The sequence below is a fragment of the Odontesthes bonariensis genome, chromosome 7, assembly GCF_027942865.1.
Source record: "Odontesthes bonariensis isolate fOdoBon6 chromosome 7, fOdoBon6.hap1, whole genome shotgun sequence".
Lineage (NCBI taxonomy): Eukaryota > Metazoa > Chordata > Actinopteri > Atheriniformes > Atherinopsidae > Odontesthes > Odontesthes bonariensis.
In genome coordinates, this window is record NC_134512.1 from 38,081,355 (window position 1) to 38,098,646 (window position 17,292).

The 17,292-nt window shown below is 44.8% G+C and overlaps 1 protein-coding gene and 1 pseudogene across 2 annotated transcripts; both read right to left on the reverse strand.

The window, feature by feature from the left end:
• Nucleotides 1–502: 502 nt before the first annotated feature.
• On the reverse strand, nucleotides 503–17,292 carry LOC142384828 (cytochrome P450 2D15-like). 2 transcript variants are annotated; one of them, XM_075471134.1, is made up of 11 exons: nucleotides 17,131–17,292; nucleotides 14,424–14,586; nucleotides 12,780–12,932; nucleotides 11,734–11,894; nucleotides 9,890–9,958; nucleotides 9,696–9,800; nucleotides 4,352–4,487; nucleotides 2,806–2,891; nucleotides 2,617–2,718; nucleotides 793–934; nucleotides 503–696 (listed from the first exon to the last, which is right to left on the reverse strand). In XM_075471134.1, the coding sequence occupies exons 1-11, from the start codon at nucleotides 17,290–17,292 to the stop codon at nucleotides 509–511; spliced, it is 1,467 nt and encodes a 488-aa protein (XP_075327249.1). In that variant the 3' UTR covers nucleotides 503–508. The 2 variants fall into 2 exon arrangements, with proteins under 2 accessions (XP_075327249.1, XP_075327250.1); XM_075471135.1 differs by having other exon boundaries at nucleotides 4,352–4,485; nucleotides 9,676–9,800.
• LOC142384543 (general transcription factor II-I repeat domain-containing protein 2B-like) lies at nucleotides 5,248–7,045 on the reverse strand (annotated as a pseudogene).

Here is a 17,292-nt window from a genome sequence, read left to right on the forward strand (position 1 = left end):
GATGAAAACCAAATGCAACATGAAGCTTAATCTAGCAGCCAAACTGCAGTTAAACACAACAACTCAGTGGGTAAAATGATTCTGTTCCTGTCCACCAACTTCTGGATGTTTTACTCAGTGGATTTAAAGAATTAAAAAACAGGTGAGACAAGCATTACTTGACCGAGGCTATCTTTAGCCTTCCCAGTCGACTGATCTGTAGACTTTCAAGCCTCTCAGAAGTTTCTTGGGGATCTGGACTTCTGATTCTCATCAAAATCCGTGTGGAGTGACTTTTTTAAAGCAACTTTTTAGTGTTTCGTGGCACGGGTTACCATAAAAATCTGTGTCATTTAGGCCAATACAGTGCATGAAAGGACCAGTGATGGGTCAAAATGGTTTTAATTCAGGGCTTTCATTGATGCTTTCACCGCACTTTTATCATATTTCACGATGTTTTCTGTTACCTGCATTTACATTTTGTTACATTTCATCTGAATCTGTTTCCACTGGGTATCTGCACACAGCCTCACTGCTCAGCCCTCAGTTGGACCTTCATGCGATAAGGTTTAGGAGTCAGAGTTGCCCCATAGACTGGAGTGAAGTCCGGTTCTCCAGCATCCTCCGGCCAGGTGAACTTAAACCTCCTCAGCAGAGTCACCATGATGAGGAAAAGCTCTATACGAGCCAGACTCTCTCCGAGACACATCCGAGGACCTGAGACACAGAAAAGGGCCTCAGAGTGATCTTTGATGGTCGGATTTAACTCGTTTTCTATGTGCATGCCATTCCAGATGTTTTACACATGTGTACCTGCAGAGAAAGGCATGAAGGCCTCTGGCTTTACAAACTCTCCCTGCTCATTGAGGAAGTTCCCAGGGTTGAATTCATGAGGGAACTTCCACTGTCCCTCCTCCTTCAGCACTGAGGTCAGGTTCTGGATGATCATTGTGCCCTGAAGACAAACAGAAAGTACAAAGTCCATAAAGGATTAGTTTTACTTCTCTGGCGCCACACTGGAAAAAATCAAAGTCTTACCAAGTATATTTGTCTCATTTCTAGTCAAAATATCTCATTACATTTAATATAAGACAAAACTGCCTAACAAGCACCATTTCAGCCAGATATAGGGACTTGTTTGAAGACAATACATCTGGAATATCTTGTTAAATGAAAAAGTCTTGAAAACAAATTGTTTGAGTCGGATTTCATATGAAACAAGCTTTTTTTGACATTTGAAGAGGTTTTTAGAGGGGCACTAGGTAGCATTTTCACTTAAAATTATAGCCTTCAGGAGTTTACCAAAGGTTAAACAAGTCAATGGTAAGCGAATGAAGCCTGTCTCGCTCCCAGCAGGGGTCTGTATGATGAAAATCCCATATGTAACTTTGGCAGGAGCGACCCGCTTCTGAGGTGTCGTGATGCGCGAGAAGAGTCGTTTGTGATTACGGCACTTAGCTAGGTACTGTATGCTAGCTGTAGTTGTAGGCTATGTGTTCGCTTGCGTTGAAGAGCCAACACCAAGCGTTTCATATTCTGCCTTTCACAGACTGAATATGAAACGTTCGATGTTGGCACTTCCCATCTTTGTGAAATTTCTCCAAGCGTGATCTTGTTCATCTACCATAGTGACCTGCGTTTTAGATCATAAAGAGTCAGGTGATGACGGTGCTCTAATTCCTCCTGAGTTCGAGACGTAGCCTAGCTTCAGAAATACACGGACTGACCTGATTAGAATAAGAATAGCGTTTTGATCCGAACAAGAATTGTTATCTACAAATGAAAATTGATTCATTTGTTCGGATTATGATTGTGATCGGAATAGTGTAGAGCTAGTCTGCGTTTATTGCGGCGTGTATGTTGGTAGAGCCTGCGCGCATCTGTCTAAGATGTAACTTTTGTAAGTCTCTGCTAATACAAAGGAATCACTCCACGAATACACCATGATGAGGGAAGAATCCCATTCAAGATCAGCAACAGTCCATCCATCCATCCATCCATCCATCCATCCATCCATCCATGCATCCATCCATCCATCCATCCATCCATCCATCCATCCATGCATCCATCCATCCATCCATTATCTTCCGCTTGTCCGGGGATCAGGTCGCGGGGACAGCAGCTTGAGCAGAGAAGCCCAGACGTCCCTGTCCCCGGCCACTTCCTCCAGCAACAGTATTATAGCATATTATCTTGAGTTCTCTCTTCAGAAAATCTCTGATTATAGTATCTTACGTGGGCAGTCTACACTTGTGAATCAGATGACCTAACTGTACTTACTAAATAACACAATGGCAGCATTCGCCACGATGTTTAGTTAGTGTATGTGTATAATACAAAGGTGGGCATTTTTACAACAGTGTAGAATTTCAGGTTGACCAATAGAGATCGCTATACTGCCGCTATACTACCTTGTATCCCTTTAAGCTAATTTCAAGATCACTTTTATCTCAAAAGTCCCAAATATCACATCTTATTTCAAGAAATCTTGACAAGCCGATTTTCACTAGTTCCATTGGCAGATTTTTTTGCTTATTTCAAGCAAAAATGTCTTTTATTTGTTGTTTTTTTACTTATTTTTGGAGGGGCATTTTTTCCAGTGCAGTGCCAAATCAGATTTAAGCAGCTGCCTCTCACCTTAGGAATGGAATATCCCATGAGCTTCGTGTCTTTAGTCGTGCAGTGAAAGACGCTGAGAGGAACGGTGTTGGCAACCCTCTGCACTTCATGGATCACAGCCTGGATGAGAGGAGATTTCTTATGCTTTATCTTACATAACGTGAAAGAAAAACATTGGAAGCTCTTCAAAGCTTGGAAGCAGAGTACCTGCACGTAGGGCATGTCGTCTCTGTCCTCGTAGCTGGGCTGATCCTTCCCCTCCAGCACCTCATCGATCTCCTGCTGACATCGTTCTGAGGGAGCAAAATAACATCGTGTGCACAGTCATGTAAGAAAGAAAGTACACAACCTGGGCAGCTCTGCCCACATGCACGATACCCTCCGCGTACGTACGAGCGCATAATAACCGCAATGCGGAGTTTTTTTTTAACATTTCTAGGGGGCGCCACTGAGCCATGTTGCTCCGCCCACACACGATACCCTTTACATACGTACGAGGTCGTCAGGGTGGACGTGTGTGCCAAGTTTCATTACCTTGTGATGATGATAAGGCTTTCAAATCACAAACGCCATCACATGATTTTCACCACCTGGCCACGCCCACACCGTTCAGAGTTTGAAAAAGTTTCTCCATGATCCCCCCCCATGTCTTAAGAGTAACCTGGACAAGTTTGAAGCTGTTACCGTTAAATATGTAGGAGGAGTTCAATCAAATGCGAGGTGTGGAAAAAAAAGACGTTTCCAACCACCAGCAGGTGGCGCTATAGGTGGATGTCACTATGATATATGTGCGCGTTCAGGCTGGGTCCAGCATTCACCGTATGAAGTTTGGGACAGATTGGATAATATATGTGGGAGTTATAAGCGACTTAATTTTTTGTGACGAGTGATGGCAAGTAATCAAACTTTGAGGCGTCGCCATGGCCACGTCCTTTAAGTTTTGAAAAAGTTGCCTGATGATTTTCCCCCCCCATGTCTTAAGAGTAACCTGGCCAAGTTTGAAGTCTGTAGCATTAAATCTGTAGGAGGAGTTCGATCATATGCAAGGCGTGGAATCGGTCAAAAATGGCACCAAAACGCACTTTCCATCCAAAATGGCCGCCTTCCTGTGGATGTGGGACCATGGCGGCATGAGACTTTTTTGTGCGTCTGGGCATGATGAATGAGTATACCGAATTTCGTCGTCCCACGCGAAACTAATTCTATTGCGGGGACCATTTTTAAGCACCGTAGGGGGCGCTACAGAGTCAATGAGCGACTCCCAAAAATATAAAGTTTAGATTCTTTCATGTCGTCGACTGGCAGGTGGTGCTTGTAAAAAAATTTTTAAAAAAAAAGTTTTCGAGTAGCTTTTGCAAAGAATAAGAATAAGAATTTAGAAGAATAAAAATAACTCATACAGATACAATAGGGTCCTTGCAGTTTCACTGCTCGGTCCCTAATTAAATCAAACGGCCACTGAGACACCAAGGGAGTGAATTTACGCAGGTAAAATGAGTCCATTGTCCAGGCAAAAAATTAGGTTTCTTTAGGTTTATTGCTCCAACCAAGCAAACGAACAAAGAACAATGGCCTTTGCTGCCTCTCAGCATGTTAAAGGTTAAAGGTCACCCCAAGGTCAGAAACCCAAGAGCTACATCTCAGACTCTGCAGGCCTCAGTCAGCATCAACAGGACAAAGATCCAAAGAACAATAAATATATTGACTTTCTTGAAAGAAATCTGGAGCATAAAGTAACTCGATGGAGCCATACCTTGTATGTGTGGGTAGTTCATCAGGTACAGAAATCCGGTCAGCAGGGTGTTGGAGGTGGTGTCAGTCCCAGCGAGGTAAAGATCAAACGTGTTCCTCATGAGTTGCTCCTCAGAAAATGAAGTATCATTCCCTCTCTAAGAAGAAAACAAATAGGGTACGCCGGTAAAAAGATGACTAAAGATCATACTGAATAAATGTCTTCAATGCTGCACTCCTCTTCAGCTCTTAACACGGTAAATCTTGGGACCCCTTCTCTTTGTAACACACCACCACCTTGGGCCAACTAGCATCTCCTCCAGATTACATCAAACTGCACCCGTCCTTCTCACCAGATGTTCACACACTTTCAGTACAAATCTCAGCTCGTGTCTCAGAGACATTCACACGGATGCAGAAACGTCACCTCTCTGCGACTGAGCTCTTAATCATTCGGCCGATCTTTAAATCCGTCACCTCTTCATCTCTCTTTGAGGCTGAATGTCACGATTGGTGACCAGTTCACCTTCTAAAGCAGGGGTGGGCAATTATTTTTTCCATGGGGCCACATGAGAAACAGAAAATATTGTGGAGGGCCGGACAAAAGGCTGAACTCAATTCTGCAAAATATTAACTGTATTTCTTTATAATAAGCAGTAAATAGCATTGTTTTGACAAGCTGGTAAGAGTATATGTTATAATTAAGCAATGAAAAAGTGAGGTTGCCTTGCAAAAAATGTAATTTATTCAAGCAAATTTCCTAAAACAATGGGAATGGCAATAAATCACTAAAACAACATCATAAAAACACACTAAACATGCAAATAAAAATAACCACAATACAATTAAAACCATGCACAACTCAACCATAAAAACACGATTTAAAACTTCTTACATTTTTATGTTCTTTTTTCTTGTTCAGTGAGAGAAATCTAGTCTCTGCTGGGCTTTAACGAGTGCATCGAAGTCAGGTTGAATGTCTGAGGTGGAGATGCGAAGCACAGCTGACAGATGATCGTCAGTGAGAGATGATCTATACCTGGACTTCGTAAACTTCATCATTGAAAATGTTTGTTCACATATGTAGGTAGAGCCAAAGAGAACCAACATCTTCTGAGCATGTCTCTTCATGTTTGGAAAGTTCTCCTCTTTGAGAGAAGAGTAGAAATCCAGCAGAGATCCTGATTTAAAGTGCTCTGCCAGTACTGCATCAGACTGCAGGTCAATGAGTTCCAGCTGAACATCACTGGGTGCATTATCCACACTGCAGGTAAAGGGAGAGGAAATCATGTGCATTTCATCCTCGATTGTTCTGAGATCTTCAAATCTCCTTAAAAACTCACAATGCAATGCTCCTAACATGGATGAATACCTGTGGAGGTGATCAGCTGATGGTGTGACTTCTTTCAGGGTTTGCATGTGAGTGAGATTGTTGCTCTCCAGTTGGCTTGAAAGAAACAGCATCTTTCTCATGAAAGCCTTCACCAGGGTGTGCATTTCATGAACAAAAAGGCCCCTGCCTTGCAGTTTGGTGTTCAGTTCATTCATCAGTGCAGTCACATCAACAGCAAATGCAAAATCTGCCAATCCAGTCCTCATCTGAGAGCTCTGGGATGTCTTTGCCTTTCATCTGACAAAACTCTCGAATCTCTGTTTTCAGGTCCCAAACTCTTTTTAGCACTTTGTCCAGGCTGAGCCACCTGACAGCTGTGTGGTAGCCGATGTCACTATGCTCAGACTCATGGTCCTCCAAAAGTGCGACAAACTGTCTGTGATTCAATGCCCGTGCCCTGATGAAGTTTACTATTTTAGTAACAACATCAATAACATGGTTCATTTTTAGCACTGACTTGCACAACACATGTTGGTGTATAATACAATGCAAAAATACCAATTTCTGATCTGTGTCGATTTCAGTCACTTTATCTTGCATACGTTTTAAACGTCCCACATTTTTCCCTGTAAGATTTGGACAACCGTCTGTTGTGACACCTGCCAGTCTGTCCCATTTCAGTCCCAGTGTGTCCATGCACGCATTTACCTCCGTGAAGAGATCGCTCCCTGTGGTCGTCCCTTTCATCGAGCGCATTGCTGCCAGCTCCTCCGTAATCTTGAAGTCCGGCGTTATCCCGCGGACAAATACGAGTAACTGGGCTGTGTCACGGACATCACAGCTTTCGTCCAAAGCCAAGGAGAAAAAGTCAAAACTTGCCACTTCACGTTGCAGCTGAAGCTCCAGATTCCCCGATATGTCCTCGACCCTTCTCGTCACGGTTCGCCTGGAGAGCGGGACTTTCTCAAATGCTTCTTTTTGTTCAGGGCATATTAGTGCTGCAGAGTCCACCAAGCACTCTTTGATAAACTCCCCCTCCGAGAATGGCTTACTGTTTTTAGCGATTTTATGGGATATCACAAAGCTGGTCTTGGTTGCTGCATCCCTGGATGTGTGAAGCTTGGTAAAAAAGCCTTGCTGCTTTTGCAGTTTAGCTAGCAAAGCTTCCGATGTCCGCGCCCTTTCAGCATCAGTCACGTTCTTGAATTTCTCCGCGTGTTTCGTCTCGTAATGCCGACTCAAATTGTAGTCCTTAAGCACGGCGATCTGCTCCCCGCAAACTAAACACACGGCTTTACCTCTGACTTCAGTAAATAAATACTTAGCAGTCCAATTTTTGTTGAAAACCCTGCATTCGGCATCTACCTTTCTTTTTTTTAGCATGAGCAGACATTTCTGAGGGCTAAAGGCTGATTTATGGTCAGAAACCAGGTCGTCTGCGTGTGTGTCGCAGTTAACGCAGACATGCCCCCGCCCCTTACGCAGACACTCTGGTGCACCTCCCCAAAATTGTAACTCACCGCAGACAGTGCCGCAGATATCGTCGCAGGGGGGAGAGAAAGGAGAAGTCGTCTTGTGACTTGCTAGTGACAACGATCCAATCATGTGCATGTCTCCATATATACGTTTTGCATCATCATGTACTAATAAAAAACGACTTCAAAATAAAAGCAATGCAGCTTCAGTCCATGCATCAGGTAAAATAAGAAAATACGTTTATGTTGTAATTTCCAAATTAACCTTACACGGGCCGGTCAGAGTCAACCAAAGGGCCGTATGCGGCCCGGGGGCCGTACAATGCCCAGGTCTGTTCTAAAGGAATCTTTATAGCATTAGAAAACCAGAAATAAGGTTATTTGAGGCCGGCTTCACCCATGGAGCGTTGCCTGTGTGCATCCAAACCACCAACCTCTCCGTTGTAGCTGTTTCTAAGCACAGGGATGCAGCGATACCACTTTTTTTCAAACCGATACGATACCGATGCTTTGATCTGAGTACTTGCCGATACCGAGTACCGATGCCGATACTTCTACCACAAAAGAAATGCAATGAATTGGAAGACAGGTTTCGGTCTCACCAGCCTAACCACACTGTTCCTGGTTAGCTCGACATCTCCCCGAGCCGCCAATCTAAAAAAATACAACAAAAATGACAAGCCACCCTCTGATCTTCATGCAATAAATTGGTATCGGTATCGGTTAACTTTAATGAGTACGAGTATATTAGAATAGTATCGGCCCGATACCCGATACCAGTATCGGTATCGGTGCATCCCTAGTTTCTACCAGATGTTCCTCCCCACTCACGTCAACTTTCTACATGTTGAGGCAACGTCGAGAAGGAACAAGCTCGAAAAATACCAAGAAAGTTAAAAGGATGTGGGGAGAGAAGATAAGGGCCAAACTGGGGGAGTGGCCCCAAGAGATCCCGGGACAAACAACAGGATCAGTCGGTGCAGTTCTGGGAACAGCTAAGATTCCTAAGGTTGAAAAGTGGTAACCATCCACATGGGGGCTAGTGTGGAGTTTTTTTGGGACTTTAATCTTTGCTGCTGTTTTTGTGAAACACTGAATCTTTTTTAACTCTACGGGCCTCCAACCGTTCTTCTTATGAGCCTTAGAAGACGTTTGAGATTCGGTGACGCGCATCCTACAGAAAAATGTGGCTCAGACGTAGTGTGGCTCATAAAACTTTATAACTGCAGAGCTGTTATACCGTTTTATTTATGTATATTATTTATATATTTATATATTTATATATTTTTTTGATATATTTTATATATTTGTATATATTATTTATATATATATATTTTTTTATTTTTTATTTATACAGTTTTACTTAAACTGTTGATTAAGTGCAGGAGAAAACATCGCTCCTGAGGAAAATAACTGAGATTAATGGCTTAACGAGGTACGTTGAGCCATTAAACTAAATTAAAGTCAGGGTTTTTAGTGGCACCAAGGTGGATCTCTTTAACTCGGTCACCATTGTAAGTGAGACTGAACAGATAACCAACCCCGACCCCGACCCCGAATTTAAGCTAAGTATTTATCCATGCAATGTCAAGTGTTTTGTTTTGTCAAGTAATTATTTCACAGTTTAGGTTTTGATATCCGGCTCCGCGTTTTGTTTTGTCCTTTGTTTTTTAAATGAAACCCTGTTTGCTTCCTACATCCTCTGAGTCCGAATCCGTGTCCTACCTCACCACCCCAATCCTGACACTGATGCTGCCTACAGAGAGCAGGTTAAACTCAGTCCTTCTGGATCTCTGAGTTCCTCTGGTCTGGTTCTGGTTCTGGTTCTGGTTTCCGGTATCCCTACAAACAAGGTGGTCTGAGTCCAGACTGTTCTCACTGGCGGTCCCATGACGATGCTGTCAGAGCAGGGCGTCCTTTCACCTCTTCAGAGAACGCTTCCTCTCCTATGACCTACAACACCTGGGACACACCTGACTCACACTGACTTCGGACTTCTGCACCGGTTCTACTCACAGCAGCTTTAAAATCTTTACTCTGGCTTCCAGTCGGTCACAGAATAGATTTTAAAAGCCTGCTGATGGTTTACATCTGTGATCTGTTCAGAGAATATAAAGCCAGCAGAGCTCTTAGATCCAAGGACTCAGGTCAGCTGGTCCAGTCCAGAGTCCAGACTAAACATGGAGAAGCAGCATTTAGCTGTTATGCTGCAAACAAGTGGAACAAACTGCCAGTGGAGATTAAACTTTCACCAAATGGAGACATTTTTAAATCCAGGTTAAAAACATTTCTGTTCTCATATGCAGGAAATCTGCACGATATCTTTGAACTTATCTGGACTGTTGCTTGTTTTTAATTCATTTCAATTATTTTAATTGTTTCTCTTTATATTCTTTTATGTATTTTTAATGCTTCTTCCACTCCCTGCTGCAATGCTTTTATTTTATGTGAAGCACTTTGAATTGTTTTGCACATGAAATGTGCTACAAATAAACTTGATTTGATTACTTGGAATTGGTCATTTGAGTGAATGATTACAGAACGCAACCCCGTTGCACCTTCTCCAGTTCATCAAGGTAGCAGTCTACGAAGTCTCGCGGCTCTCCGGAGACTCGGCTCTTCTTGTGTTCAGTCACGAAACCTTTGGCAAGACTCAGATAAGTCTGAAAAATAAAAAAAGTTATGGATCATTTCTACATGTAAAATGCTGTTTTCATTGTTTAAAAGTGTGTGTGGTCAGATCTTTTTTTACCTGAGTATTATTTAAAGCCTTACAGAAGGGCAGAGGCAGGTTACGGATGAAAGGAAGAGAATCATACAGCTGAAAAGACAGATAAATCATTAGTTTGAATTAAAATATACATTCTCCACTGACGTCTAATAAAAAAACAATGCTGGAGATAAAAACTTGACTGATTTTATGATAATAACTGATTTTTATGAGGTTACAGAAGAAGCAAATATGGTCAATCTGGAAATACAAGACTGTGCTGTGGACATGGAACTAAACCCGTTTTTAAAGGACCAGGTCAAAGATTCATGAGCTCTTGTTTTCATGACCGTCCTAGCAGATTAAACATCTACGGTATCAGATCGGGTAACTTTACGCAAACCAACACACTCAGTGGGGTCACATGTCACTGAAGGGATCAGATAATTGGCTAAATTACAATAAGAATGAGCTGAGCAAGGGTAATTCTCCTTGGATATGTGGCGGTGAATGAATGGGATCAGAGGCACAAAGCGTGTCATACCCCGGTATGATAGGTGGCGCTGTACCCATTCCAGCTGTTGCTAATAGAGCCACTTCCTGTTGACCTCTTCACCACCAACAACAACAACAAACTCAGGCATTGGAGAAAGATGGAGAACGCAGAGCCAGATGAAGCTACGTCCCTCTACATTTGCTCTGTGATGAGCTGCTTGTTGCACAAACTCGATGCCAAACGGAGCATTCTCCATCGCGTTGTTTGTTTCTTTCTGACGGCGACAACAACAGGAATATCGTCTCCTTTGACTTCCGGGTCACGACCCCGGGAAAACACCTGGAGCATGCGCAGAACACAAAGTCTGTGTTCGAAACCGCCTACTACATACTTACATACTACATACTGCATACTCATCGATCAGACGGTATGCAGGGCGTTTACCCACAATGCATTTCGCTCCTGCCCGAGCCGAAATCAGCCGCCCTGAAGCTGATTTCGCTTAAGCTCTAAACTCTGTAAACTTTAGCAACATTTTAAACATTTTCAGGAGAGAAAGTAGTCGTTTAGATCCCCAACGTGTTGAAAACCTGACAAAATACCGGCTGTTTACAATTTTGTTCCCACGAATTCGGCGCTACTAAAGCTAGCTGCAGTGAGCAACGCACTTCCGGTTATTTTCACAAAATAAAATACCCGTTGCCTTTTATCATACGGAAAGCCATTACCATACAATTGGTGCTTTTGTTTTGAAAACAGGAAGTGAACCTACCCTCGTTGTAGCTATCTTGAAACTGCCATTTTGACAGGAAATGACAATCGGCGACGTCACGTTACGTTGCATCTTGGGTAGTTTGAGTATGAGTAGTAACCTCATGATGCATACCCAACATTTCAGAGAATCTAGTATGCATCCGGGAACTTAAAAAAAGTTCAAGTTAGTAGGAGTAGTGGGAGTAGTAGGAGAAGTAGGCGATTTCGAACACAGCCAAAGTCTAATTCACCACGTGCTTCAGCGTCTACAAGCAGGTTTAGTGTGACTTTCAACCAAGTTATCTCGGGGTCTTAATCCAATCCGATCCAATTTCTTGTCAGATTAAGGTGTCTACATGCACTTAATAACTCAGTCAGATTGTAATTTAGCCAATAAACCGATCCTTTCAGTGCCATGTGACCCCACTGAGTGAGATCGAGTCACTTTGTTGATCCCCTGAGTTTTAATCTTACTCTGTGAAGTAAGATGAGTGAATGTGTACACATTGACAATAAAATGGGAGTTAGATGAATGCTTCAGTCACAGCAGTTATTTAGTCTGGATGTAGGACGCGTTGTTTTGGTCTCTGATCCAGATGACAACACTTGTGAGTCATGTTTCAATGCTCTGACTCACCATCGCCCACGGTCCGTTGGCTATCTTCGTAATCTCAGTGAAGCACCGAACAATCACTTTGATGATCTCATCATCGTGCTCGAAGCGAGTGCCAAACAGAACCTGGCAGATGATGTTGGAGGCTGTGTTGTGAAATATAACCTGAGGACTCATGGTTTTACCTGTAAAAGACACAAGACAAGCTAAACGTCCAAATCAGAACGAGCTGTAACAGTATGTAGTGCTCACTTCAATTTCATTAAACTCTTATTTCATTGCATCTGGGATGGAGCGTCCACTTCTCTGGGCTCGGAGGCGTCTGGGACGGAGCGTCCACTTCTCTGGGCTCGGAGGCGTCTGGGACGGAGCGTCCACTTCTCTGGGCTCGGAGGCGTCTGGGACGCAGCGTCCACTTCTCTGGGCTCGGAGGCGTCTGGGACGCAGCGTCCACTTCTCTGGGCTCGGAGGCGTCTGAGACGGAGCGTCCACATCTCTGGGCTCTGAGGCGTCTGGGACGGAGCGTCCACTTCTCTGGGCTCGGAGGCGTCTGGGACGCAGCGTCCACTTCTCTGGGCTCGGAGGCGTCTGGGACGGAGCGTCCACTTCTCTGGGCTCGGAGGCGTCTGGGACGGAGCGTCACCATGGAAACGTGTGCCAGGGTCAGAGCCATCAGTGTTCCAGATCAAAGAGCCAAAGCAGCATCCAGCCTGCTCTCAGCAGCCAGGCTCTGGGATGGGAGGGGCTCGGATCAGGGCCCCAATGAGCAAAGCTCATTTCCACTTCTGGGATGGCGGCATTGATGCAGAAAAGCTCGCTGAGGTTTTACAGCCACATGTGCTGCTTCAGGAACACATCTGTTCCTGGGACGTCTGAGCACTGTTCAGGCAGAGCATGGAAAAGCACATTCTGCACACGTTCCAAAGGCTGAGGAAGAAGAGGGGACGGGTGCTGGACTGACCTGTCCCCAAACTTTTGTCATAACTCCAACATTTTCTGAGTAGGAAATATAACACAGTACTGAACAGGTACAGTGAACATTTAGTTGCGTTGACTCACAGATGACATACCAATGCTCCTTTCAAGTGTCCTGATGATGTATTGAATCTCCTGCTTAATTCTCTGCTCCATTGACTCTTTCCCCAAACCAAAGTTCCTCAAAGTCATCAAAGCAAAGCGACGATGGTCCCTCCAACTCGAGCCATAATCGGCCAGGATCACTCCTGCAAAAAGTGGGAGAAAGTGCAACAATATTCCTGAAAATGTGATCAGTTTAATCTACACTGATATTTCACATCTTTCTTCATGTTCCAACATTTGGTTTCAACTTGTCGTAGACAAATATGAATGTGAAGGAGTTCCTTTTAATGTCTCTTTCTACCTATATGAGTTTTAACCATATTTCTTTCCCTTAATGAGCACATAAACCCTAACCGAGACCTTTTTTCTCAGGAAAAAAAAATTATTACAATTTTCAATAATTTCTTGTTATTAATTTTCCGACCATGCCCCCTCACCTTTTAGTCACACCGACTTGATACTCAAACCGACCACCTACCATTGATCCAAATCCACTAGAACCTAAAAGTTATTATTGACACCTGATTATGCCATAATTCATCGATATAATTCTCTTTTTCTATCAGACCATTCAACACAGTTCTCTCTTTTAGACCTCCCCTTCTATGTACCCTAACCCTAAGTGTCACAGGACCATAGCCCTGACCTTAAGTCCCCCACTCCATGCCACGTTTTGAAAAATTAATTTCCGTAATTTTAATAATTTTTCCCAAAAACTTTCTTACCCTAAATTAGACCCCCTACCTTTCTTTTTCATGCCTTCCCCTCCCACATTTCCTAACCCTAAGGGTCAAAGGACCATAGCCCTAACCTTAAGTCCCCCACTCCATGTTTGGAAAAAATAATTTTAATAATTTTAATATATTTCCCCAAAAACTTCCTTACCCTAAATTAGACCCCCTACCTTTCTTTTTTTATGCCTTCCCCTCCCACATTTCCTAACCCTTAAGGCCTGCTTATGGTCGGAAACCAGGTCGTCTGCGTGTGTGTTGCAGTTAACGCAGACATGCCCCCCCCTTACGCAGACACTTTGGTGCACCTCCCCAAAATTGTAACTCACCGCAGACAGTGCCGCAGATATGGTCGCAGGGAGGAGAGAAAGGAGGCCTCTGATTGGTCAACTCTACATCCGCTTTACACTATGCGTATTTCCGGTTTGCTAACCGGCTAATCGTGACGCTAACCGTGCTAACCGTGACGATTCTTTCGCCTCTCTGCCAGCTCCAGTAGTAGCAATATTTCTTCTATTTCTAGATTGATCAGCTGCATCTCAATCAAAGTGCGCATTCGTCCAGTCGCCATTGTTGTTGAATGAACTCCGTAACCGGAAGAGAAACACGCCACCCACCACACCCACAATCCTAGCTTGTTCGTGATTGTCCCTCTTGCGTTGTGGCGTGGAATTAACATAGCGCAGACCGCGCTTCAAAATTGGGAATAAATAAAAAATAACTGCGTCATGTCTGCGACACACTGCTGCGAGAGTATACACGGCCCTTAAGGGTCACAGGACCATAGCCCTAACCTTGAGTCCCCCACTCCATGCCACGTTTTTTTTTCTTAATAACTGGTTACAGCCCTCACTTTACAATCTTTCAACTTCATCTCAACTGTATCTTTTTAATGTTTTTTACCTTTCCTGTCGGTGATCTCATTGACAAACATGTCTTGTGGTCTTCCAGCAAAGTCTTTGGCTTTGATCACCATCGCCTCCTTCATGGCTTCCAGCCCATTGATGACTACAGCTGGCTTTGCACCAAGGTACAGACTGTAGACGTTTCCATAAGATTTACTCAGCTGGAAGGGAACGAAACAGCGTTTTTTAAACACATGTATTACAAATATAGTTCCAAAAGTTGGGGACTGAAATGTAAATCAAAAACAGAATGCGATGATGTGCAAATCTCATGAACGTATTCTTTAAATTCCAACAGAGGACAGAAAACAGCAACACGTCTCATTAAAGCTGGTACAGCTCCATGTTCCCCACTGTGTAGCATCGCCTCTGCTTTTAACAACATCTGGAAACATCTGGAACTGAGGAGACCAGCTGCTGGACCTCTGGCAGAGGAATGTTGTCCCATTCCTGTCTGATAGAGGACTCCTGGGTCTTCTTTGCTGTATTTAGATGTGTTCAGGTGGTGAAACATCTGGACTGCAGCAGCTCGGTCCAGCAGCCGTGTTCAGGTGGAGAAACATCTGGACTGCAGCAGCTCAGTCCAGCAGCCGTGTTCAGGTGGAGAAACATCTGGACTGCAGCAGCTCAGTCCAGCAGCCGTGTTCAGGTGGAGAAACATCTGGACTGCAGCAGCTCAGTCCAGCAGCCGTGTTCAGGTGGTGAAACATCTGGACTGCAGCAGCTCAGTCCAGCAGCCGTGTTCAGGTGGTGAAACATCTGGACTGCAGCAGCTCAGTCCAGCAGCCGTGTTCAGGTGGTGAAACATCTGGACTGCAGCAGCTCAGTCCAGATGTGTTCAGGTGGTGAAACATCTGGACCGCAGCAGCTCAGTCCAGATGTGTTCAGGTGGTGAAACATCTGGACTGCAGCAGCTCAGTCCAGCAGCCGTGTTCAGGTGGTGAAACATCTGGACTGCAGCAGCTCAGTCCAGCAGCCGTGTTCAGGTGGAGAAACATCTGGACTGCAGCAGCTCAGTCCAGATGTGTTCAGGTGGTGAAACATCTGGACTGCAGCAGCTCAGTCCAGATGTGTTCAGGTGGTGTAACATCTGGACTGCAGCAGCTCAGTCCAGCAGCCGTGTTCAGGTGGAGAAACATCTGGACTGCAGCAGCTCAGTCCAGATGTGTTCAGGTGGAGAAACATCTGGACTGCAGCAGCTCAGTCCAGATGTGTTCAGGTGGTGAAACATCTGGACTGCAGCAGCTCAGTCCAGCAGCCGTGTTCAGGTGGAGAAACATCTGGACTGCAGCAGCTCAGTCCAGATGTGTTCAGGTGGAGAAACATCTGGACTGCAGCAGCTCAGTCCAGCAGCCGTGTTCAGGTGGTGAAACATCTGGACTGCAGCAGCTCAGTCCAGCAGCCGTGTTCAGGTGGTGAAACATCTGGACTGCAGCAGCTCAGTCCAGATGTGTTCAGGTGGAGAAACATCTGGACTGCAGCAGCTCAGTCCAGCAGCCGTGTTCAGGTGGAGAAACATCTGGACTGCAGCAGCTCAGTCCAGCAGCCGTGTTCATGTGGTGAAACATCTGGACTGCAGCAGCTCAGTCCAGCAGCCGTGTTCAGGTGGTGAAACATCTGGACCACAGCAGCTCAGTCCAGCAGCCGTGTTCAGGTGGTGAAACATCTGGACTGCAGCAGCTCAGTCCAGCAGCCGTGTTCAGGTGGAGAAACATCTGGACTGCAGCAGCTCAGTCCAGATGTGTTCAGGTGGTGAAACATCTGGACTGCAGCAGCTCAGTCCAGCAGCCGTGTTCAGGTGGAGAAACATCTGGACTGCAGCAGCTCAGTCCAGCAGCCGTGTTCAGGTGGTGAAACATCTGGACTGCAGCAGCTCAGTCCAGCAGCCGGACTCTTCCACCACGAAGCTGCTGGAACGGATGCAGGATGTGGTTTAACTCGGTCCTGCTGAAATAAGCAAGGCCTTCCCTGAAGAAGGGAGCAGATGTTGCTCTAACAGCTGTGTATACCTTTCAGCACTGATGGAGCCTTTCCAGATGTGCAGGTTTCCAGTTCCAGAGGCCCCTCTGGCCCCCCTCCCATCCCATCAGAGGTGCAGGCTTTCAACTGACAGCTGATGACAGCTGGATGCTCCCCCTTTTCTTCAGTCTGGAGGACTCAGCATCAGGTTCTGATCCATCTGACCACAGAACCGTTTCCCACTTCAGTCCATCTTAAATGAGCTCTGGTCCAGAGGAGACGGCAGAGTTCCTGGGTCCTGATCACATGCGGCTTCTTCTCTGCCTGATGGAGCTCTAACCTGCATCTGTGGATGTTACGCTGAGCTGTGTTCAGACACTGATTCCTGGAAGTGTTCCTGAGCCCAGGCAGGGATTTCCAGGACAGAATCAGGTCTGTTTCTAATGCACAGCTGCCTGAGAGCTGAAGGTTCCCTCCTCACAACTTTTTTTAGACATGTCGGTGCCATCAAATTGAAGATGAGCTTTTTTAATTCATTGCGATTTATTTTCATTTACATTTTACACAGCATGGGAACCTGTTTTTTAGGTTTGGGCTAGTAAATCCCAGTAAGTCTGTCAGCTGATGCCTCGCTCTTCTGTATCATATTTTCAATGATATATTCAGTCTGTTTCGAAATAAATATTCAATGTGACAGTTTAAAGCATATCAGTGAGAATAGTATTCACAGCAGCGTTTTTGCTCACCCTCTCAAAGTCCTTCAGCGGGTTCTGTAAATTCAGGTGCAAAAGGTTTCCCAGTCCATAAATGATCGGGGGTCCTGGTGGGAAGTTGTTCGGCCTCCGGGATTTGAGTTGAAGTATGATCAAACAAACACAAAGCCACAACAGAATCAGTGGAATAAACAT